Genomic DNA, 25,552 nt, shown 5'->3' on the forward strand with positions numbered 1-25,552 from the left:
TTTAAGAAAATAGGGAACTAGTGAGAAAACTTTCATTTCCTTGTCTGTTTTCTTTATAATAGCCACACGCGACTTTTTATAAGGTCAATGTTTCGCTAGAAGCTCGATTTAAGTTCCTAAAAGTTAACTTTTATTCTTGTAAGAGACTTTGCAGCCTTTGTTGCTACAGCGACGTTCATCGTTTTCCACTTCGGTGAGTTGTGTTTGCTTTTAGGTAGTTAATGCTCAATGTTTATTGGGCGCCGTGCCGTCTTCAAGCTTCACTGCATATAAAACAATACTTATAAATGTTAAAATGTTGTTCCTGTTTTTGAGTGACTTCTTTTTTGATACTTATTTTACCCTCAGACGTTGTTGTATTAACAAATGTCTTAATATGTAATCATAACCAACCACATTCATATTTTATACTCTCTCTCTCTCTCCCTCCCTCCTTTCATTTTTTATTGCATTCGCTCATATTTATTTAGGTTTTTGACTCGTTTTGCCATTGACAGTGATCTACCTGCAGTATTGCAGTTGTCAGTGAGTCTCTCAACCGCGAGATGGCAGCACTGATCGCTGACGATAACGTGTACCGCGAGGCGGAGCTAGACGGCGCGCCCCCTGCTGAAGCAGAGGATCCACCGCAGCTGCCCGGACCTGAGGGAAACATACAAGGACAGGTTAGTAGAACCAATAGTATTTTAAGGATGAAATCATTTCAAGGAGCCCGTTGTTACTGATCTGTGCAGTAGAGAGTGGTTGGTTTAGGGGAGGCAGGGTTCTTACACTTCCATAAACACCAGATTTAAGAACTTTTTAAAGTGCCATTAATTATAAATCAACAACCTTTGTAATTCATACCCAGCATATGTAGCACCATGAAGGTCATTACTGTACTTTCAACTTTCACTTAGTATTTACTTTAGTAGTTTAATAATTGACCATTTAAAACAGTCATGTTCAAAGAACTAGCACATGTGTTTACTGAAAAAATGTTAAAATGTGCATTGTCAGTTTTATTGTACAAGATTAATATTTAAGATTTTTAATTGAAGAATTTCTTTGTTTTTTTGTACTGTTTTTGACAATTGAGTACAATTGTTAAAATAAAGCCATAAACAAATGGGTTTAGGGTAATATAATAAGGGGTCCTAAAAATGAGGTCTTAAAATGCCCTCTCCAGTTGTGCAGGAACACAGTTCTCAGTCAAACACAGAGATGACATGAAAGCTTTGTCCACCATTTTCCCACCCCCTAACTAAGTTTAGTTCACCCAAACCTGAAAACTCTCATCATTTACTCATTAATCACTTGTCCACAAACCTTTTTGAGTTTCTTTTTTACTGTTGGACACATAAGAAGATACTTTGAAAAATGATGAAAACCGGTAAACATTGATTTCCATAGTATTTCTTTTTTCTACTATGAAAGTCAATGTTTACAGGCTTCAAACATGTTTCAAAACATCTTATTTTGTGTTCAACAGTTTTTTTTTTACTCATAGAAGGTTTGAAATCACTTGAGGGTGAGTAAAAGTTAGTAAATCTTGATTTCTGTGTGAATTAGTCAAAATTATTTAAAATATACAAAAAAAAATTTACACTCTAAAAAATGCTGGATTCCACACAATTCCTTTCATGTCGTTCCAACACAAATCAATTTAGTTAACCTAATTGTTTTTACAAATTTAAAATGCATTGAACCTAAAACACTTAAGTTGTCCCCCAAAAAATTCAAGAGCTGTGTAGTTTCAGCTCATTTTACACGTAGTTTGAACAAGCAGCAAAAATATTGTTTTTGAGTGTAGTTAAGGTGCTAAATAGTGCATAATATAACTTCAGGTCACAACTTCACACATTGTTTTTTCACCTTGAGTTATCATGGTGGCCTCAGACTTTCAGAACTTTCTTCCTCTGGCAGGTGGAGGAGTTTCTCGGCCCACATCCAGACTACGATGAGGAGGAGGAGGAGCGCAAGTACTACAGGCGAAAGCGGCTGGGTGTAGTGAAGAACGTGGTGGGGGCCAGTTGCGGAGGAATGATCATCTACAGCGTCTACATGGGTCAGCCGTTGCGCATCACACACACACACCACAGGCGCACGTTATGATTCAGGCCAGATGACTTCATACTCCTCAAAGTCTGCGCGCAGCTTTATAAAAAGATCCTACTGTAAATACGACATTGAGTAGGACTCTTCTTATGTCATGCCGTTGTATCAGTGTGAGTTCATTATGCGCTGTCTGCTCCTGTACGCTGCCAATGAAGATGACGGATGATGAACTACACTCACTCTACACTCCTCTGGGCATTTTTAGCAACTTCATTGACATGCAAACACACAGATACATACACACATACATATGCATGAACTCACATACACTTATATGTACATACATACATACACACACACACACACACACACACATATACATATGCATATATACACAAATATGCACACATACACACACATACTCTATACACCCACACATACACAAACACTCACACACACACATATGCATACAGAAACGCATACATAAACGTGCACAAACCCACATAAACACCCACACACATGCACAGACTTACATACATACACATACACTTACACACACTTATACACATATATTCATACACAAACACACACACACACGCATTTACACATACCAGTATACACACACACACACATAGAACACACACATGTGTCTCCGGACAAATCAGACATGATACATTGATGCATTGTCCCTCCTCCATGCCCAGATTGGTTCAAACTCGCTATATCACAACCAATAAGCATAGGTTTCGCTTTTGTTTGTGGACCAAGCTTTTTGAACAACACGGAATGAGAGAAAGGCTGTACATTTATGCGCGGCTAAATAAAACGCAAAAAAAAAAGTTTTGCATGAAATAATTCTCATACTAAGTACTTTTGCATGCACAGCAGCACAGAAACATGACAAAACAGTGACACAGCAAAGACGAACTGCTGCTCTTGCTGTTTTCAAAAGACGCAAATGAAGATGCAGCTGTTTGTCTGCATTGCATACAACCACATCCATATCCATGCTGGCACATAAAACCTAAGGATGTTCCATATTGAATCTAGTTTCGTTATGTAACTATTTATAGTATAGTAAATATTTATATCTATTTTTTACTGAGGATTTGCACCATGTTTATTTGGACTTTATTTGGACTTTGACACATTATTTATTATTTTCTTATTTTTATTTGTTCATTGTAAGTGGTGTTGTTTATAGTAACTAAAAATATATTATTTAGAAAAAGTCAAATTTGCTTGACTGTTCTATTATTTTGTAACATTTGTAACATACCGTATACCGCGAAACCGTCAAACCGTGGTATTGTTTTAGACGATTATCATATCGTGAAAAATTCATACCGTTACAACCCTACACACACATAAACATACACACCCTCACACATGCAAAAACGTGTGTGTGTGTGTGTGTGTGTGTGTGTGTATACACACATACATATACATAAACACACACATACACCCATAAATAAACAAACACATGCACTTACACATACGCATGCAGATTTACATATACATACACAAACACACACACATAAATACATATAGAAACACATACATACACATAGATACACAAAGACACACACACACAAATACATACAAAAAGACACACATTCATACACAAACGTACACACACAAAAATACATACACACACACACACACACACACACACACACATACACATATACATACACAAACGTACACCCTTATGTATACATACACATGCACACACACATACATACACAGACACACATACATACAGAAACACACACACACACACACACACATACATAGACAAACACGCACATATACATAGATAAACAGGCACACATACACACACATAAACATACACACCCTCACACATGCAAAAACACACATATATATCTACATACACACAAACACACACATACACCCATAAATAAACAAACACATGCACTTACACATACGCATGCACATTTACATATGCATACACAAACACACACACATATACATACACATAGAAACACATACATACACAGACACACAGACACACGCAAAAATACGTACACACACACACATACATACCCAAACTTGCACATACACAAACATGTACACACACATACACATACATACATGAACATGCATACATACACATATACATACACAAACAAGTACACATACACAGATATATACAAACACGCATGTACACATAGATTCATGAACACATACACACACACACACATGCACACACAGAATCACAAAGATGTCTCATTTGGTCAGAGACTGTAAATCTGAGGAACAGCTGATGAATCTAGGACATCTCATCGCATGCCAAACACAAAAGACGTTTTTGTGAGAGTGTTTCTGAATCTTTTATTGTCCTGCAGGTTTGTTACAGATGCAGTTGATTCTGCACTACGATGAGACGTACCGAGAGGTCAAGTACGGCACATTAGGGCTGGAGGACATCGACAATAAAATGCTGATGGGGATCAACGTTACGCCTATCGTCGGCCTGCTCTACACACCGGTGCTCATTAGGTAGAAAACAGACCATTTATGTATTTCTGCTTACGTTATATCACTTTGCTCATTTAGTTGTTTGGTTTGCTCGTCACCCACCGCCACAATTATTAGCAGCACTTTCTCATCTAATGCTTGAGCAGTAATGGGCATCAAAGGTCTTTTCACAGCCTTTTTGTAAACCAGAAACGACTTGATAATGATAACTGCGGTCCAGTTTGCCCACTCGTTTTCTCCTTGCCTTTTCTGATTACAAAAAAAAAGTTTCTCAATTTCTTTTTCAGGTTTCTGGGCACTAAATGGATGATGTTTCTGGCGTCAGGCATCTATGCTCTGTTTGTTTCAACCAATTACTGGGAGCGATATTACACTCTTGTGCCGTCAGCGGTGGCCATCGGTGTCGTCATCGTTCCACTGTGGGCTTCAATGGGAAACTACATCACTAGGTGAGGGGGATCGGCATCAGCTGGTAGAGCATTAATTGTTGGAAAGTTTAAGGTTTTTTTACTAATACAATATTCATGATGGAAGTCAATTTGGTGTGCGATAGGGTTGTTCTGATATCGATACTAGTATCAGAAATTCTTGCAGATACTGCAAAAAATCTGGCATTGGTAGAGTTTTTTTTACTACTAGTACAATGTTCTGTCATGATGGAAATCTGTTGGTTGTGCCATAGGGTTCTTCCGATACCGATACTAGTATCGGAAATATTCACCAATACTGCAAACATTCTGGCATTGGTAGAGTTTTTTTTTTTTTTTACCAATACAATGTTCTTCCGATACCGATACTAGTATCGGAAATACTCACCAATACTGCAAACATTCTGGCATTAGTAGAGTTTTTTTTTTTACCAATACAATGATCTTCCGATACCGATACTAGTATCGGAAATACTCACCAATACTGCAAACATTCTGGCATTGGTAGAGTTTTTTTTTTTTTTTACCAATACAATGTTCTTCCGATACCGATACTAGTATCGGAAATACTCACCAATACTGCAAACATTCTGGCATTGGTAGAGTTTTTTTTTTTTTTTTTTTTTACCAATACAATGTTCTTCCGATACCGATACTAGTATCGGAAATACTCACCAATACTGCAAACATTCTGGCATTGGTAGAGTTTTTTTTTTTTTTTTTTACCAATACAATGTTCTTCTGATACCGATACTAGTATCGGAAATACTCACCAATACTGCAAACATTCTGGCATTAGTAGAGTTTTTTTTTTTTTTTCTCTTATACAATGTTCTTTCATGATGGAAGTCTGTTGGATGTGCCTTAGGGTTCTTCCAATACAGATACTAGTATTAGAAATACTCATCGATACTGCAAAAATTCTGGCATCGGTAGAGTTTTTTTTTCAAAATTGCAATGTTCTGTCTTGATGGAAATCTGTAATCTGTTGAGTGTGCCACAGGGTTTTTCCGATACCAATACTAGTATCGACAATACTCACCGATACTGCAAAAATTCTGGCATCGGTAGAGTTTTTTTTTACTAATACAATGTTTTGTCATGAGGGAAATCTGTTGGTTGTGCCATAGGGTTCTTCCGATAGCTATTCTAGTATCGGAAATACTCACCAATACTGCAAACATTCTGGCATTGGTAGAGTTTTTTTTTTTTGTTTTTCCTAATACAATGTTCTGTCATGATGGAAGTCCATTGGGTGTGCCGTAGGGTTGTTCTGATACTAGTATGGGTAATACTTACCAATACTGCAAAAATTCTGGCATTGGTAGATGTTACTTTTAATATTACAATGTTCTGTCATGATGGAACTAAGTCTGTTGGGTGTGCCATAGGGTTGTTCTGATACCGATACTAATATTGAAAGTACTCACCGATACTGCAAACATTATGGCATTGATAGAGTTTTTTTTTACTAATACAATGTTCTGTCATGATGGTAGTCTGTTGGGTTTGTCATAGGGTAGTTCCAATACAAGTATGAGTCATACACATTCTGGCATCAGTATCTGTGAGTATTTAAAATTATAAACTGATCCGATACCATCTTTTTGATTGAGACGTATGCCCATGAGTTCATCTTTGCTGCTCAGAATGCAAACACAGAAAGTTGTGCTTTTGTTGCCATAGAAACCACTTTTATTATTCATTTTAAATGTTTTTTGCTCCTATTTTACACAGTAATCCATTGAATTATATTTTTCAGTCACTAAAGCTTTAAATTCTAAATGTTTGCACCTTGACACCTTGTTTTTTCTTTTTTAGCCTGACTTAGATTAGATCAAATTAGCAAAATATCTTATACCTCAATATAATATCTAATACTGTACAACTCTCTTTTTTTCTTCAGTTTACAGTGTTTTATTCATGGCTGAGCTTGTTTTAGTAATAAATAGTACATAATATTATTGTTGAATGTCTGATAGCAAAGATAATAAAAGTACTCTGTTCAGTACTCAGTATTGCTCGTCAACATTTAAATACCACAGTGTTGCTTGCTTTGGAAATTTGCAGCGTGTTTTTGGCGATCCTCCTCCACCCCAGCTCCTGTGGATTGATCTGCTATGAGTATTGCTATGAGTAAAGCAGTAGTGTGTTATATTCTCAGTAAGCAAGTCTGTGGATGTTCTGGCAGTAGCAAGTCTCTGCAATAATAAGCAGCAGCAGCATAGCAGATTTACAACACCAAGATCAAACACATCAATATTACTATATAGATATTCGTTACCGTACTAAAAATCTCTCCGAGAATTATGATGACAGAAATACTTTTAATCAACAGGGATGGTTTAAATCGATCAACGATGTAGCTGTAAATACATCTAAAATAGTACATAGGATTTATTAAGATTTAGTTCCGATAATTAGTTTTTAGGAAAAACTCACAAATTTTGTCATATTATTTCTTAAAACAAGCCATTTTTTTTGCTTGTCTAGAAAATGCTTCTTGATTTAAGAATATGTAGATATTTGGATTAGAAACAAGACAAAGAATATAAGTATGAAAAGCATTTTTGCAGTGTTTAGATGGTCTCAGTGTGACCAAAAGCTCATTTAAACACTTCCAGTCAGATTCTCTAACTAACAACCCACCCGCTCTCTTGCTTCTCTGTGTCAGAATGGCCCAGCAGTACTACGAGTTTGTGAATTACAAGGATGAAAATGTCCAGGAGCAGAAAAAACCTCCCAAAGGAGCTTTCCATTCCTACATCATCATCTTCCAGTCCGTCTTCTACATCATTTTTCATGTGAGTATAGATGAGCGATGTGTGAATTGCACTAAGCCGTGAAGATCCACTAATAGTTAACCCGTGATTAGTTGTGCTGTTCTGTTTGCCATCAGAATCAAAGTATTTATATGCATTCACAGCTGTGTGTGTGTGTGTACGTGTCAGATGCCGGCTGCATATGTGGATTTTTTACATTAATATGCTGCTATAAATAGCTTTCTCTCTCTCTCTGTGTGTGTGTGTCTTTCTCTGCAGCTGAGTTTCGTGTTTGCCGAGTTCCCCACGGTGCTGTTCCTCAATAACTATCTGAATGATTACAGACATACTCTCTTCAAAGTCTCACAGTGTGGTAAAATACCCTCTTTCTCTCAATCTTGTTCTCTTTTTAGCTTCACATGCTGATATTTTCATCAAATATTATATTCATTTATTATTAGTGCTCATGTGTTTCTTGTAAAGCAAGCAAACAGGCGAACTTTATAAAAACTCTTTCAAAACTGAAGCGCTGCAGTTTCACTAGAGAGACTTTTTTTTAAAAGGGAAAGGAGTTTTTTGGGGTATTTCTAGAAGTTTAAACAACTATAAAAATATCTATGAAACTACAATGATAAACACTAGGTATATATAGGTATATATATATCGTAAGAGAACAATAAGACATACAAACAAACCTAGAAAAACAATAGAAAACCAAGTATATTTCTTGAACCCAGTGACGCCAGGAAGAATAGTTGACACTTCTGGTACTCTTTTAAACTTGTGAATGCAACTGCATTAAAAATAACACAATATCAAAGTAATATTTAGTTAATAACATTCAAAAGTTTGTCAAAAATTATTTTCAGTTAATATTGTCTATTTACTTGATATAGTGTATGAATGTGTGTGTAAATGTGTGTGTGGATGTTTCACAGAGATGGGTTGCGGCTGGAAGGGCATCCGCTGTGTAAAAACTTGCTGGATAAGTTGGCGGTTTATTCCGCTGTGGCGACCCCGGATTAATAAAGGGACTAAGCCGACAAGAAAATGAATGAATGAATGAATGAATTTACTTGATTACAATATGATAAACATTGTAATACTGTCATGTGATTCTTCTGAAATAAATAAATACAGTATGCCATAAATATACCATATTTTTAATTCAAAATTCACATTTTGATTCAAAAACTTGAGAAGTTTGCATTCATTTATTTTTTTAAATCTTTGTTTATTTTTTTATTTTTTTATTTTATTATTTATTTATTTATTTATTTATTTATTTATTTATGTATTTATTTTATTTTATTTTATTTTATTTTATTTTATTTTATTTTATTTTATTTTATTTTATTTTATTTTATTTTATTTTATTTTATTTTATTTTATTAGTCTTTTTTATTTTACTAGAGCGTAACACCAAATCAGAGATACGTCAGAAATTAGTAATTCTTTCCATTTCATAAATTTCTCTAATTGTTTTGATTGTTTAGAAACTAAACTTATAAGACAGTTGTTGCTTAACTTTATTGGTGATTCCAAATATGTAATATTTGATGTTTCCCCATTCAGACTGAAGGCTCGAGAGGCGTTTCAAAGATGGCTGCTAAGTGAAATGACTTGCCTTAAAGGGACTTTGGTGTGAAAGACAAGAGGAGGAGCATAAAAATAAAACCCGCCCCTACTCAATATTCAGTTTCAGTTGGAAATGCGTCATCATGCTGAAAAAAAAAATCTGCAGCACTTTCCGTTTCACGCTAACTTTTAAACTCTTATTTTTAAAGTACAGTAAAGTTGTGGACTTTTTTAATCGACTTACTATGCTGAATAGATAACCAACTCCAATTAACACCAGCAAAAAGCTCATCAAAACCATCTTGAATGCACAAAGGCTTCATGTGTTAAAAAACAAGAGCATATCTCACAAAATCAAATGAAACGTGTCAAGAATATTTGAATTCCTTTCTCTGGTGTGGGGGAAAGAAAAAAATCCGTCATTTGGCAATTAGAAACTTCACACTTCTGACTTGCTGCAAAGCAGAGCGTCAGCACATCTGCTCCTCTCTCTTCTGCTGTGTCTGGCTCTCTCCGCAGCCATGACGTTCACAGTTTTTATTTAAACCACTATTTGACTTTGAAAATAGCCAGTCAATCACACCACATCACCAGCAGCGCTGTTTAACGCAGAAAAAAGTCACCCACTTGCCATATTGTACAGTGACAAACATGTGAAAGACGCAGTTTGGATCAAAAAGTTTATGCTTCCAGACCTAAAGTGACCTAAATTTAAATCGGATGCAGTCTGGTTAGATAACTCCTGCTCTGTTTCCTCTCTCTCTCTCTCTCTCTCTCTCTCTCTCTCTCTCTCTCTCTCTCTCTCTCTCTCTCTCTCTCTCGCTCTCTCAGGAGCCGGCGGCAAAGGAGTGATTGAGAATTTCAATAAGACGGTTTTGAAGAGTCTGCCTCGCTCTCTGCTGCTTATCGAGGTGGAGAGTGCGCTCATGGGAGCAGCGTTTCTGTCCATGCTCATAGTAAGACCTTCATCATCATCATCATCGTTGCTATGCTGACGTATTTATCCTCCACATCACCTTAAATACCCACAGCATTAGCACTAAATCAATGAGCGAAAGAGAGTAGAGTGTTTCTTTATAGTCTCTTCACGTAGACCACTGAAGAGCCTAAGGTGGTCCGGGACCATGCGTTTTAGTTTAGTAACTCAAGCGATGATGTTCAAACAGAATGTGCTGCAAAGAAATGAAATAATTAGCTTTAAGCTTTCAAGTCTGTACCCTTCTTGTTCTTAACATGCCCTAAACATAGGAGGTTATTTTGAAAAATGTTGGAAACCTGTAACCATCGACTTTCATAGTAATTTAATTTTTAACTACGGGAGCCAATGGGTTTCCCAGTATGGTTTGTGGCAGGAGGGGCATCCGCTGCCTAAAACGTATGCTGAATAAGTTGAATTAGGTCCCCTGATAAATAAAGGGACTCAGCCAAAGGAAAATGAATGAAGTCAATGGGTACAGGTTTCTACATTCTTCAAAATATCTTCAGTTGTGTTTAACGGAACCAATTGAGGGTAAGTAAATAGTGAGTATGGTTTCATTTTTAGGTGGACTATCTCTTTAAGTAACTGTACAAGTGTGTTGTTTATATCACGCAGTATTGATAAATCTAGTTACACTGTAACAAGAACATATTAACATAAACGACTGACTTTAATCACATTTTTATAAATAATTTCCATGATCATGTAATGAAAGTGGATGAGTCAATATGTCTCTCAATATACAGTATAGCGGTTACCAATACACGTAAAGCGATAGTTCACCCAAAAAAGAAAATTGAATCATCATTTACTCTACCATCAGTTGTCACAAACCTGTCTTTCTTCTGTTGAACACAAAATAAATTTGGTTTGGAAAATGTTGGAAACCTGTAACCATTGACTTCCATTGTCATTTTTTCCTACTACAGAAGTCAATTTCTCATTCTTCAAAACATATTCTCTTGTGTTTAACAGAGGAAAGTAACTCATTGAGGTTTGGAACCACTTGAGGGAGAGTAAATACTGAGTATGTTTTTTATTTTTGGGTTAACTTTAATTTTAAGTAACTCTACAATTGTGTTGTTAATATTATGCAGTATTTATAATTGTAGCTACACCTTAACAAGAACATATTAACATAAACGACTGACTTTATATACATTTATTTCTAAATAATTTCTACGATCACGTAATGAAAAAAAATTAATAAAAAAATTAAATAAAATTAAAAAAGGCATTATTTTTTATTTCATAGATTAAGTTTTTAGTTACAATAATCCCCAAATCATCCCGCATAAATTCGCAGATTTTTATTTACAAAGTTCTGTGCAGAAATAGCAAAAATGTCCCCTAGATTCTGTCTGGCCCTACTTATGACTTAAATAAATCACTGTGAAATTATCATAAAATTGATCCATATGGCCCATTCACTATGTTCCAAGTGAAACTGAAGCTGATATTCAGTCATCGAAAGGGTGCTTTTTATTAACCGTCATTTTCTTTCATAACTGTACATATTGATTCTATCTGTATCAAATATGTCTCAGTTAAAGCACATTTATACTGCAATATTCCATTCCAGTGCCATTTATGTATGTATAATAATATTAATTATAATAGTAATAATAATAAATAGTTTAATTTTAAAGCCTTGACAACAAAATATCTGTAAAGATTATTTCATTAAAGGCTGTGAAAGAACATTCTATAACTTTCTATTTAAAAAAATGATGGTCAGTTTCACACTTTTATTCTGCTTGGATAGCCAGAGCTTATATTTTTATCCTGAATTTTATCCTATATTGGGAATTTAAATATAGTCCCCGAGTGCTGTTACGTACTCGTAATTTCACAGTTCATGTTCCATGCTAAAAAGGATTTTCATGTTTTAAGAGAACTCTTCTTTTTTAAAGTGTGCTATCAATGTTCCCCTAATAGTTCCTGCTGCTGTGTGGAGCTGCATACCGGCCCACAGAAGAAATTGACCTGCGCAGCATTGGCTGGGGAAACATCTTCCAGCTGCCCTTCAAGCACTTACGAGATTACCGCATCCGCCTGCTCTGCCCGTTCTTCATCTACTCTGGCTTTGAAGTGCTCTTTGCCGTCCAGGGCCTCACACTGGTTAGTGAGAAAATACACTGAATGTACACAGGTACACTCCCAACATCACAATGTCAGCTCTCGGGATTTTTTAGCTTAACAAGGTTGCCATTCTGCAAAATAGTTCACCTGAATATGAAAATGTGTCAACATTTACTGACCCTCGTGTAGCTAGGAGGTTTCTGTTCTTCTATTGTGTGTGCAGAGAACTGAAGCTAAGAAATCTGAAGTGAGAGGTTTAACCTAACAGATGTGAAGCTTTAAAGAGTTTTTTTTAATTTTGAAATGTTCTTTGTGGTCATATTATTAATATTTTAGCACAAAAAACATCATAATATAGAAGTAACTGACTATTTTCTGTGCTCTTTTTGACCCTTAATATCAAAATGTGCTGTTTGAATGGGCATGGCCGATTGTAGACTCAGAAGTAAGCACCCACTGCTCTGATTGGCTAACAGTTTTGCATATTAACAGGCAGCGAAGTAGAAGTGGGTTGATATTTTGTGGAGGCGGGGCTTATCCACCCTATTACATCATAAAGTAGAACATTCCAGACACTGTTGTTTTGTCAGACTGCCTTCAATATAAGCTGATTTTAGAGAAACCACAAAGTGTTGAGTTCTGAAACTTGCAGGATGTTTTTATAGTATCATGAGCTCCCATATGTCTAAAAATCAAAGGATTTACGGTTTCTCAGTTCATGGCCCCTTTAAGTGATGAATAAATTTTATTTAGGCACACAAAAATAGAGTAGATCACATATGGTCAACATGGGAGCTTGTGTTTGTGAGGCAAGAAGAACCAATGTGATATGCTTTAGCAACAGACTGCTGAACAACACGTGTTAAACAATGTGAAGACTTGTGCAACCGACATTGCTTCTATCCTGAATTTGAAAATATGATTGACAGAATCTTAGAAATGCTGGATTAAGATCGTTTAGAGGGGTCGAATGGAGATCACGATCTTTTTATGATTAATTGTGCAGCTCTAGTATGTGTTTAATATTTATTTAGATGGACAAAATAAGCCTAAATAAAACCTGATTCATGATCAAGCAATTGTATCTCTTCTCAAAAATTACTGTAGATTAAGCCTTGTGCATCCTTATGGAGACTTCTGTCTTTTTCAGTTTAGTTTTTGTGATCATTTTGGTTGTTAATGTAAATAGCACACATTCATTCATTCATTTTCCTTTGGCTTAATCCCTTGTTTATCAGGGGTTGCCACAGCGGAATGAATTAACAACCATTCTGGCATATGTTTTATGCATGTTTTATGCCAACTGGCCCAGCCAGGACTCGAACCAGCAAACCTTCTTGCTGTGACAGTGCTAACCACTGAGCCACCTTGCTTCCCCTAAATAGCATACATTATCAATATAGGCCCATTCTGAAAATGTAGCCTTATATACATTTCTGGACATCGTGAATTATGTAGCCAGAAGTATGTATGGCTGCATTTCATCTTCAAAACGAATGCTACTTAGTGGCATGATGGCGTTCCTTTTCGCGATTACCAGCTGACCGCTTACCTCTGTATGGACTGCTTTCCTGCTGTTACCAGTTTGTCCAGTAGCTCGCCATGTACGTTGGTCAACTTGATACACAGAGCTGACCACAACGACCGGGTTCGAGTCCAGCAAAGAACGGTTCCAGAAAGTACGCTAGATAAAAATAGAAGCCAAAAAATAAAATAACCAACTACATTACAGTGCGAGAAAGTGGAAAAATCTGAAAACGTGGTAAAAATCAGACGAGGGCTTTTCTTTTTCTGTATTGCTTTTTAAAACTGTTGATTGGGTTTAGGGAAGTGGGAGGGTGGGTCAATCGGTGCTTTTAAAAGCACTATTAGTTGGGTTTAGGGAAGGAGGAGGGTGGGTCAGTCGATCGGTCAGTCAGTCAGTCTCTAGTGGCCTCTGGTGGATTTACACGAGAACAGCAGGCGCAAATGGCACTTGCGGGAGAAAATTTGAGATTTAAAAAAGCATACACAGCGACCTCTTGTGGAAAACAAAAACTGCAATAAAGCTCCTGGGACATATTTGGCACTGTCCAGAAATGTATATAGTGATACGTTTTCAGAATGAGCCTGGGTTGTACATTTTGGAGTTATTTCTATTTTTACTCTTTTCATAAATTTAATTTACAGTAAGAACAAAAATAGTTTCTCTCTGGAACTCCAGGACAAAAAATGGCCCCCTTAAAAACCTTTTCAAAAAAAGTAATATTTCATGATAGCGTTTTCATTCTTTACAAACAATCTTGTTGGCAAGGCTAACACATTTTAGCTTTTATTAATATATATATTTTTTAAGTTAACACCTTTTGCACTGCAGTGCAAATAATAACAATATTGTGATTATAACTATGTCAGTGTGTTTGTATGAATATCAAAAATGGTTATTAATGTATGTTCTGAGATGTAAGGGGTTCTTTTTCATGTGACACTGTAAAAAATGAAGCATCATTTTTGAGTCTGTAGATAAGCTTTGAAACACAAGTTATTTTAGGAGGTTTCTGTTCCTCTATTGGATGTGGAGATAACCACAGCTAAGAAGACATTTGAAGTAAGAGATTTAACATAAGAGATGTAAAGCTTTAAATAGAAAACAAATGAGCTGTTTTTTTTTTATATAAACTGTCCTTTTTTTGGTCACATCATTGATATTATAGCACAAAAACATCATAATATAGAAGTAATTGGCTATTTTCTGTGCTGTCCTTGGCACTGTACAAAATGTTGCATCAAAATGATAAAATCATACATCAAAAATGTTTTTTTTTAATCATTAACTAGAAAAACTAATAATAAAAAACTGCTCCGATTTTAGCATTAAAAATGATTTTTAAATCAATTTTAAAGTTTTTTTTACACTTATGAATGAATTTAGTAGTTTCATTTTGACTAAAGGTAGCTGGGTTAAATCCATCAGTTAATATATATAAAAGCGTTTTAATATTCCTTCATGACCTTTTATTGAATCTTCCACAATTTCAGACAGAAACCTCATTTAGGATATCTCAATTTGTGCCATACAGGTTTGCCAATAAATGATGACAGAATTTCCCATTTTTGGCATTCAGGTTAATTAATCTATTAAAGTAACAGCGCACAGTCACTCACAGATTGTCTCCTTTTTTTATCCGCTGTGTTTCTCAGTCATATGGAGTGTGTGCAGTGGGCATGGAGAAGCTGTGGCTGTTGGTTATGGTGTACGGTTTGTCATCCTCCATCTGTTCGGCTCTTGCTTTGGCATTGTTGCGATTGCCCAGGCCCGTTATTCTCCTAGCAGGAGCGTTTGTGCACTTCGTGTTGATCATCGCTCTGATGTGCTGGTCGCCCACTCCTCGGGACATCAGCCGTCTTCCTTATCTGCTGGTGATCTCTGCACTTTGGGGCCTGGGCACTGCCCTTAACAAAACCGGACTGAGCAGTGAGTACATACGCCATTTATAGATTAAGTGTACACTACCTGACAAAAGTCTTGTTGTTAATCCCAGTCGAAAGAGCAACAAATAATAACTTGACTTCTAGTTGATCACTTGGAAAAGTGACATGAACATTATTGAGCATGTCTGGGGTAAGATGAAGGAAGAGGCATTGAAGATGAATCCAAAGAATCTTGATGAACTCTGGGAGTCTTTGCCATTCCGGATGACTTTATTAATAAGTTATTTGAGTCATTGCAGAGATGTATGGATGCAGTCGTCCAAGCTCATGGGAGTCACACACAATGTTAATTCTTTCTCCACTGCTCCATGACATTTTTTTTCTGTTAAGTGACAAGACTTTTGTCTAAGCAAAGTCAGACCTTACTGTCCCAATTAATTAATTAAAAATCAAGGCATGATCATATTTTATTTTGGTAAAATAAGCGTAATCTAGAGGCCTTTGTCTTTCATATAAGCCTCTTCTGATACCAAATGATCAACTAGAAGTCAAATTATTATTTGTTGTTCCTAATACTTGGATCGGCAACAAGACTTTTGTCAGGAAGTGTATGTTCATGTGATGATAAATAATATAACGTTGTTGTGTGCAGCTCTGCTGGGGATGCTGTATGAGGACAAGGAGCGACTGGACTTTGTTTACACCATCTATCATTGGTGGCAAGCTATTGCCATCTTCATCGTCTACCTCTGGTCTGCATTACCTATGCGGGTAAAAAAAATTCCCTCAATGCATATTATTGCATTTACTGTGACTGTTAGATCGCACACAAATATTAGGTCACACTCTCCATGCTAGATATATAACATCTGGATGGCCAATCCTGTCAGGAAATGTCAGTTTCTCCAGGTATCTGGACAACAAGCCAGCAGAGTTTCCAATATCCAAATCGGTTAACCAGTATTCAAGTGAATTACTATCAATATAGGAGTTGACTGAGAAAGCCAGAGAGGAGCAGAAGCAGGAGACCAAGTAATGATGATAAAGAAATAGCAGAGTTTATTGAATAATCTTAGGCCTAATCCCAATTCTACTCCTTAGCCCTTCCCCTTATCCCTACCCCTCGTTTTGCGCGTGCCCGTGAAGGGGTAGTGATGTCCCAATTCTCTTTAGCTTGAAGGCGTAGGGCTGAGGGCAAGGGGTATACACCCCATCAAATGAAGATTTTTCAGGACCACACTTGAAACCAAGGAAAAATTTTCCAGAATTCGCCAGCCACAGCTGCACCCGGAAGTAAAGAGATCAACAAATTGGTATTTTTTGTCAACATTTTTACAACAAACAAACACGTTTTGACATATTCATAACCGTGTTTGTGTTTTACTGTCATGGTTTAAAAAAAAAAAAACGCAGACACACACACGAACACACACTATACTCCATGTAGAAGACAGAAACTAAGCTGATGATTAACAGTAAAAATTACCTCATCCCAACAGGGTTAAACACCAACAATCAAGAATGCATGATTATATGGTGTTATGGCTTTGAAATAAAAAAGTCAATATAATGGAAGTCAATGGGGCAAAAACAGCCACCAACATAACAAAAGAGAAGTACATTTTGAAAGCATTTTCTCAAAATATGTATCAAAATAAGGTTTGTCACCAAAAAATATTCCATTTGCTAAAACAAAGAGGAAGTTGTGGCCAAATTAAGACTAAAAATCACCCCAGAATGGATGAAAACATCCCCAACAACACACAAGAGTTAAATATTTGCAGGCAGAAAAATCCATTGTCCATTGTAAATACTGCAGGCCCTTTTAAAACACCCTCAAACTGACATTTTTTTTTCACAGGAAAACTTCTCATGGTCGAAATAACTTGTAAATTTGTCTTTAAATGTCGGCGCAATAGCCTAGTGGTTAACGTGCCGACATATGGTGCAATAGCACGTCAGGACGTCGCAAGTTTGAATCCCAGCTTGAGGACATTTCCCTACCCCTCTCCCTCTCTCTCCCACTTCGCTTCCTGTCTTGATACTGTCCTATCTAATAAAGGCAAAAAGGCCAAAAATAAATCTTAAAAAAAAAAAAATGTGTCTTTAAACACAGAGATATCCGTTTTCCACATGATCACACTATTGTAAATGAATGTTTCTTTGTGGTCTCTTTCCAAGGCTAAGCTGGGGCTGCTGTTGTTGACTCTCCTAGTGGCGTCTCTCTGTTACGTGCAGATGGAGCGACGTCTGGCCAAGAAAATTCCCTTCAGGTTGCCACGAATCCCCCGTCCTCGACACAAGGTAATTCATCTATTAATGTTTTCCTGCCAATAGGAGCTTTATGCATTTAATAAAAATGAAAAAAAAAATATTTATCATAATAATGGCCATTATTGCAGTGAGTTGTTTTAATTTATTGCTTCAGAACTGTAACCTTTAACAGCACCTCTTTATTACCACCATTGGCTCATTCTCAGTTTGTAAAATCAAACAAATGTACTTACTAAGGCCCTGTATACAGTGCACTTTCTCTCATCCGATCACAAGGGGTCATTCGAGACACAAGCTTATTTTTCTCTTTTGACCACTTGTGTTCAATTTCGTCTAGACTCTTTCCTCTTATTTCGTCATGCTGGACAATACTTTCATAGACTTTTGAGTACTATTGACTAGACTACAGAGTTTACGAGAAAGAAAACAAGCAGATGAAAAGAATGCCAGCTATGAATTTATATTGCATGTGTAATATCTTGTCATGGTGCACGTTCGCGTTCTCATAACATGTTATGATTATGTTTGCAGTCAGTCAGTAAACTGGGTAAATGCAATCCAATCAAATGAATTTTCAACTACAATCCGGACGAATAAGAGGTCAAAAAGGACAATCTCAAAACATTTCAGACCATTTATAGATTAAATGTAATTTTTTTAGATCATAAGTTCATTTATCAGGGGTCTCCACTGCGGAATGAACCGCCAGCTATTCTGACATATGTTTTACGCAGCAGATGCCTTTGCAACCACAACTCGGTAATGGGAAACATACATGCTAACATTCACACAAACACTCATACACTACAGGCAATTTAGTTCACCCAATTCACCTATATCGCGTGACTTTAGACTGTGGGGGAAACCAGAGCAAACCCACCGGCAAAACCGGAGGAAACCTACCGAACACGGGAAGAACATATAAACTCCACACAGACTTTATAATGCCAACTGGCCCATCCGGGACTCGAACCAGTAACATTCCGGCTGTTAGGCGACAGTGCTAACCACTGAGCCACCGTGCCATCCCGGATTACAAGTTAGCAATGGTAAATACAATTGTAAATGAATTGTATTTACAATTGCAAACTTATGATCTTACAATAAATACATTGTAACACTACAAATAAACATGACCTGTCAGTTGTATATTTGCTAAAGCATTTGCAATAATTCTGTCATACAAAAATTGAGTGGTGGAAAAAGATGAATCACAATTTTTTTTTTTGGACATAATATGTGTACTTAGTGTATTATCTGTGTGTATAAATACACACATGCATGCATATATTTAAGAAAATGATTATTTATATTTAGCTATCTACTATACAGGTATGTGACACAAAGTATATTTCAATTAAAACATCTTTCATGAGTTTACACTTAGCTTGATAAAAAAGCATGTTTGGCATGCTGTCCCGGGAGAGCCCTGAGCTCAGAATCAGAATCCTCAAGCCTGAGGGCTCCCTCCTGTTTGAAGGGCGAGGGTAGAGTTTGAAATCAGGTAGGTCTCGAGAGCTCCCCTGCTAGGGAACGTGTTAGGAATAGCCAGATATATCTGGCTAAGAATTGTCTTAAGATGCAACTTTGGGTTAGTCAATTTATTTATGATTTATGTCTTTGGACGGTGGGAGAAAACCAGGGAACCTGGGGAAACCCCTGCAAGCATGGGGAGAACATGCAAACTCTGCACAGAAACGCCGACTGACCTGGTGAGGGGTCCGACCAGTGGCATTTTTGCTGTGAGGCATCAGTGCTAATCACTGGGCTGCCGTGGCTCCCTATCAGAGAAGGAAAGAAGTCAGGGTGAGAGGGGGGATTCTTCAAGACGAAGACGACTAAAGTGGAAAACTTATTTATAGTGAGTCAGTATTCATCTGATTGGCGCAATTATGATGCAGCACCTGCTGTGATCAATCATAAGCATGTGATCCTCTCGAAATTAGTTTGTAAATAAACCGCACATATAACAAAAATGTTTTGTATACACTGTAAAAAAATGCAGAATTCCACAATTCCTACATGTTGCCCAACACAAATCGATAAATAAAAAGTTAACATTTTTACAAATTAAAGTGTATTGAACATAAAACAATTAAGTTGTCACTTAAAAATAAGAATTTTGTTGTTGTGACTCATTTTAAATAAGCCGCATAGTCTGAACAAGCATCAAAAGTCATTTTTTGAGTGTAGTTTTGTTTTATGTATGTGCGTGTATCCCTTAGCATAAATAAATATGACATAAATGCACACACATGTATATTATGTCAAAACAAACTTTTATTTTGGATGTGATTATTCTAAAAAAAATTCTGAACTGCAATTTTAGTAGCATGACTACTGTTCCCGGTGGATGGATCACTGCTTTTGTCATGGTTATACAGTGGGGAAATTAAGTCACCATTTTTATTAGTAAACCTATTTCTAAAGGTGCTGTTGACTTAAAATTTTCCCCGGATGTCGGTATCAACCAAAAAAATCCATATATGTAAAGAAAACAACAAATCTAATTAGTTTACAGATGAAATTAAGTTAAGGAAGATGCAGAAAGGCAGTGAAAGCCCACACAGCAGCTGAAATCTCTCATTATTCTTCAGCAACCCTCTGCCCTTCTTAAGTGTAAATTAATAATTGCTGCTTCAGTCCGACATCTACATTAGCAGGATGATAAAGATAAAACCAGGTTGGACATTTCAGCAAGACAATGATCCAAAACACAGCCAAGGAAACTCTCAAATGCTTTCAGAAAAAGAAAATCAAGCTGTAGAATGGCCCAGCCAATCACCTGACCTAAATCCAACATAGAATATAAAATAAAGATCCGATTTGATAGATGAGACCCACCGAACCATCAAGATATTTACACTCAAGTCTGTGGAAAAACTCCCACCTGAGCAATGCATGTGACTTCATTCTCTGTATGAGAGGTGTCTTTAAGCTGCCATCACCAAACAAGGCTTTTACATAAAGTATTAAATACATTTCAGTAGTTCAGTACTTTCTCCATGTGTCATGTATTGTTATTATACACTCATTTTTTTTTAGATGTTTTTGTTTTGTTTTGTATTTTTATGTTTGTTCTGTTTACTCAAGTCTGGTTCGATTCCATGTCAACAGCTCCTTTAGAAATATTATTCCCAGGAAAATACATGACATGCTCAATACTTATTTCTGTTATAATGACAATTAACTGTTCCTCAAAGGTCAAAGGTTATCGATACCTCGAGGAAGAGAATTCTGATGAATCCGACACAGACCTGAGTGATGCAGATGACGATGATGATAAAGAGGAGGACGAGAGGATGTTGGTGGAGGAGGACAGAAATACAGACGGCGATTCCCAGGGATCACCGGGACCAGAGAGGAAGCGGGTTCGAGACCGCAGGAGGAAACACGACAACACTGCCTACGAGCAGGCCGGAGAGAGAGACGACTACGTCCAACACTGAACAAAAACTGAAAAAAGAAGAGGTGAAAGATGAGCCTGTGCTGAAAAATACTGAATAGCAAGATTGAAAGAGAAGCAATGCTAAAGGGATCTATTTCCTCACTTTTTTCCATTAAATCTGTTTTTTTTCGTTAGAAATGAAAAGTGAGGGTCGCTGATGAAAAACGTTAGGTCAGAAAGTAGTGTACAGTTAAACAAACATACCAAAAAAGTGGAAGTGACAAGAGCCATTTTCGTATCATTGAAAGGGGAAGTGAAAGGAGGAAACGGTGGATAAGTTCAGGTGGTTTGTTGCCATAGAAATAGATATTCTCCGTTTTCGAACGTGATGAACTCGAGTTTTATATTTCATTCCAATACCTTTTAGTGTGTGTGTGTGTGTGTGTGTGTGTGTGTGTGTGTGTGTGTGTGTGTGTGTGTGTGTGTGTGTGTGTGTGTGTGTGTGTGTGTGTGTGTGTGTGTGTGTGTGTGTGTGTGTGTTTTATATTCTTTATAGTCGTTTTCCTTGTAATTTACCAACTGAATGTCTCTCTATTAGAAAGTGTTAGATTTCATTTTTATATATAATCCCATACAGAAATCTGATGATATAAATTCATATTTGTAGTTTAAGTATATAATATATACAGTTGAAGTCACAAATATTAGCCCTTCTGAATATATTTTTCCCCAATTTCTGTAAAAAAAAATTTAAACACATTTCTAAACATAATAGTTTTAATAACTCATTCCTTTGCCATGATGACAGTACATAATATTTGACTAGAGTTTTTTTAAGATACTAGTATTCCGTTTAAAGTGCTATTTAAATCCTTAATCAGATTAATTGGGCAAGATAAGGCAATTAGGCAAGCCATTGTATAACAAATAAACAAGAATGTTCACTTAGCATGTTTCTTAATATCTGCAAACGTATTATGGTATTTTTATGCTTTAGAAGAGTCAAAAACTTACATACAGTGTCTTTAAGAGAGATGATCATTTTGACCTTATAATGGTTTAAAAAATTGAAAAACTGCTTTTATTCTAGCCAAAATAAAACAAATAAGACTTTCTCCAGAAGAAAAAAATGCCATAGGAAATATTGTGAAAATTTCCTTGCTCTCTTAAATATTAATTGGGAAATATTTGAAAAAGAAAAACTAATTCAGAGGAGAGCGAATCATATTGACTCTAACCATTTATCAATTGTAACATACATTTTAAAATATTGCAAAATGGCCGCTTAAGTATTTTTTCCAACTATTTTAATTATAAATATGTACACATTTGTAATTTAAGGGATGAAAAAAATATATATGAAAGTGGCCGTTTTTGCAATATTTAGATATATGTGTTGCATATATATACAGTTGAAGTCAGAATTATTAGCCCCTTTTGATTTTTTTTCTTTTTAAAATGTTTCCTTGATGTTTAACAGATTCAGGAAATTTTCACAGTATGCCTGATAATATTTTTTCTTCTGAAGAAAGTCCTTTTTGTTTTATTTAGGCTAGAATTAAAGCAGTTTTCGATTTATCAAAACCATTTTAAGGTCTATATTATTAGCCCCTTTAAGGTATATGTTTTTTTGATAGTCTACAGGACAAACGTTATTGTCGTTCTACAATAACTTGCCTAATTACTGTAACCTGCCCAGTTAACTTAATTAACCTAGTTAATCCTTTAAATGTCACTTTTAACTTGAAAAATATCTAGCAAAATGTTATTTATTGTCATCATGACAAAAATAAAATAAATCAGTTATTAGAAATGAGTTATTAAAACTAAAATAATTAGAAATGTGTTGAAAACATCTTCTCTTTGTTAAACTTAAATTGGTGGAAAAAATAAACAGGGCTAATAATTAAGCGGGGGGGGGGGTTGGGGGGTAATGATTTGACTTCAATTGTGTGTGTGTGTGTGTGTGTGTGTGTGTGTGTGTGTGTGCGCGCGTGTGTGCATGTGTGCGTGTGTCTGCGCGTAGGTGCGTGCGTGTAAAACAAAATCCATTTATGAACTTGTATGTCATATATGTAATTTGCATATATTGTCATATATCAGATTTCTGTGTGGGATGTTATTTCTTTTGAATATTATTATAATAAAGATGATGAAGGAATTTTAAATGCTGTAATTTGAACATGGTTCATAATAGTGTAATTATTTTTAGTGCAGAGTTGTTTTGCATTTTTTACCAGTTTCTCCTTCATTTTCAGTGGCGTTCTCACACACAATGCATTTTGCTTTCCACTTTTCCTCGTTTACAATGTTTTTTTCTATTTAAACATGTGCTAGGTAGACTTGTTGATCCTCTGCATTGGCCTTCTAAACATGTAGCACTTGTTTTACAGGAAAATATTTTTGCTTTTGCATTCACTCACAGTATTACTTAATTTTGGTTTTCAATTCTTAGCTGAAATCGGGATCTATCACTCAATAAGATGCAAAAACTTGGAGAGAGAAAAAAAGCTTGAGTCAAAACAAATTTAATACTTGTTCCTGATGATATATTGAGGTCTTATGAACAGAAAACTTTGGCCTATGCAAAAAATCTAACAAAAAACAAACTGAACGTTACCTTTAATCCACAGCTTCTGCAAACGATACTGAGTGTGTTCTTGATAGTATTCCTGTTGCACGATGCATGCACACACTGTAAAAGCCAACAGTCAACTTTATCAAATGAAATGAGTGTAGTTAACTCAAAATTTACTGAAAGTTAATTCTACTCACTTGAAAAGAGTTTTGAACTCAGTGTTGAAGCTAATGAGTTAATTAAATACCTAAGCACCTCAACTAAAATGGATTAAGTTCACAATACTCATTAGGATTTGTTTTTTAACTCAAATGGTTTGTAGCAATCAGTTTCCTCAAGCATTTTGAGTTGCATTAACTTATTGGGTTTTACAGTACTTAGTTGGTTTGAGTTCTTTTCATTTATCGGGTTTTACTGTGCTCAAAATGCTTCGTTTATTCATGGATTAAGTTCACAGTACTTATTAGGATTAGTTTTTAAACCTAAATAGTTTGTTGCAATCAGTTTCCTCACACGGTTTGAGTTACCTTAACTTTTTGGGTTTTACAGTGTAGGTACAAACATACACATTTGTGAAAATGTTTGTGTATTACGTTTTCATGCTTTTAACGCACCCTAAATAAACATTTAGTAAAAAATATGTGACCCTGGACCACAACACCAGTCAAAAGTGTTAATTTTTGGAAAATAAGATGTATGGGTTATCTGAACGTTGAATAAAATAAGCTTTACATCGATGTAAACATTATAAGGAAGTCAGGATGCTATTTTATTGAGATACAACTATGAGGGTTAAAAAAAATCTAAATACTGAGGAAAATCGCCTATAAAGTTGTCCAAATTATGTTTTCAGCAATGCACATTACAGAGTTTTCCTATATGGTCCCACTTTCTATAAAGTGGCCTTAACTAATATGTACTTAAACTGAAATGAATAATTCATTACAATGTATTTATCATGTACAAGTCCATTGTACTTACGCTTGATTAAATACCTGCGTGTAATTATATTTGTAGTATTGCATTAATTACATTTATAATGACACTGTTGACCATCCCTTACATCTTAACCCACACTTAAACCTACCAATACCACCAAACCTGTCACTAACCTTAATCACAACACATTATGAACACATTAAGTACATTGTATTTATAGTTTAGTGTAAATGCATAGTAGTTAAGGACACTTAATATAAAGTGGGACCTTATATATTTATGTAGGAAACTTAATTAATATCTCCATTAAACATGATCTTTACTAAATATTCAAATACGGTACTGTCAACTATACAATCTTTTTATTTGATTGCTGACAAAAACATACTGATGCAGCATAGGACATTGAAATATGGAAATGACTGCAGTGATTTGCAGACGTTTCATGTCATAGCTATCATGATATTGCCTATTTTGCATCCATTTTATAATAAAACTTCATAATGTAGTCCGTGTTCAGTTTTGTTTTTTAAAATGCTGGACTCTTACAAAAATTATTACAGTTGATCAACGCTATTAATTAGCACGCAAACA

General features: G+C 35.8%; 1 protein-coding gene and 1 long non-coding RNA gene across 6 annotated transcripts; one reads left to right on the forward strand and one right to left on the reverse strand.

Moving 5' to 3' along the window:
• Positions 1 to 29: 29 nt before the first annotated feature.
• unc93b1 (unc-93 homolog B1, TLR signaling regulator) lies at positions 30 to 25,466 on the forward strand. 5 transcript variants are annotated; one of them, XR_015475427.1, is made up of 14 exons: positions 82 to 193; positions 498 to 665; positions 1,906 to 2,047; positions 4,407 to 4,560; positions 4,827 to 4,988; positions 7,642 to 7,771; positions 8,009 to 8,102; positions 10,139 to 10,263; positions 12,225 to 12,407; positions 15,549 to 15,822; positions 16,432 to 16,550; positions 17,961 to 18,083; positions 21,257 to 22,587; positions 22,928 to 25,466. XR_015475427.1 is itself a non-coding variant. In NM_001288816.1 (13 exon segments), coding segments are annotated over 12 exon segments (1,872 nt in total). In that variant the 5' UTR covers positions 30 to 193; positions 471 to 545; the 3' UTR covers positions 21,503 to 21,765.
• On the reverse strand, positions 4,692 to 7,524 carry LOC147846988 (uncharacterized). The gene is made up of 3 exons (XR_015476883.1): positions 5,985 to 7,524; positions 5,596 to 5,933; positions 4,692 to 5,426 (listed from the first exon to the last, which is right to left on the reverse strand). It is a non-coding gene; the product is annotated as an uncharacterized LOC147846988 (long non-coding RNA).
• Positions 25,467 to 25,552: the final 86 nt, after the last annotated feature.

Source organism: Danio rerio, chromosome 1 (genome assembly GCF_052040795.2).
Source record: "Danio rerio strain M-AB ecotype USA chromosome 1, GRCz13ab, whole genome shotgun sequence".
In the NCBI taxonomy this organism is placed as follows: Eukaryota; Metazoa; Chordata; class Actinopteri; order Cypriniformes; family Danionidae; genus Danio; species Danio rerio.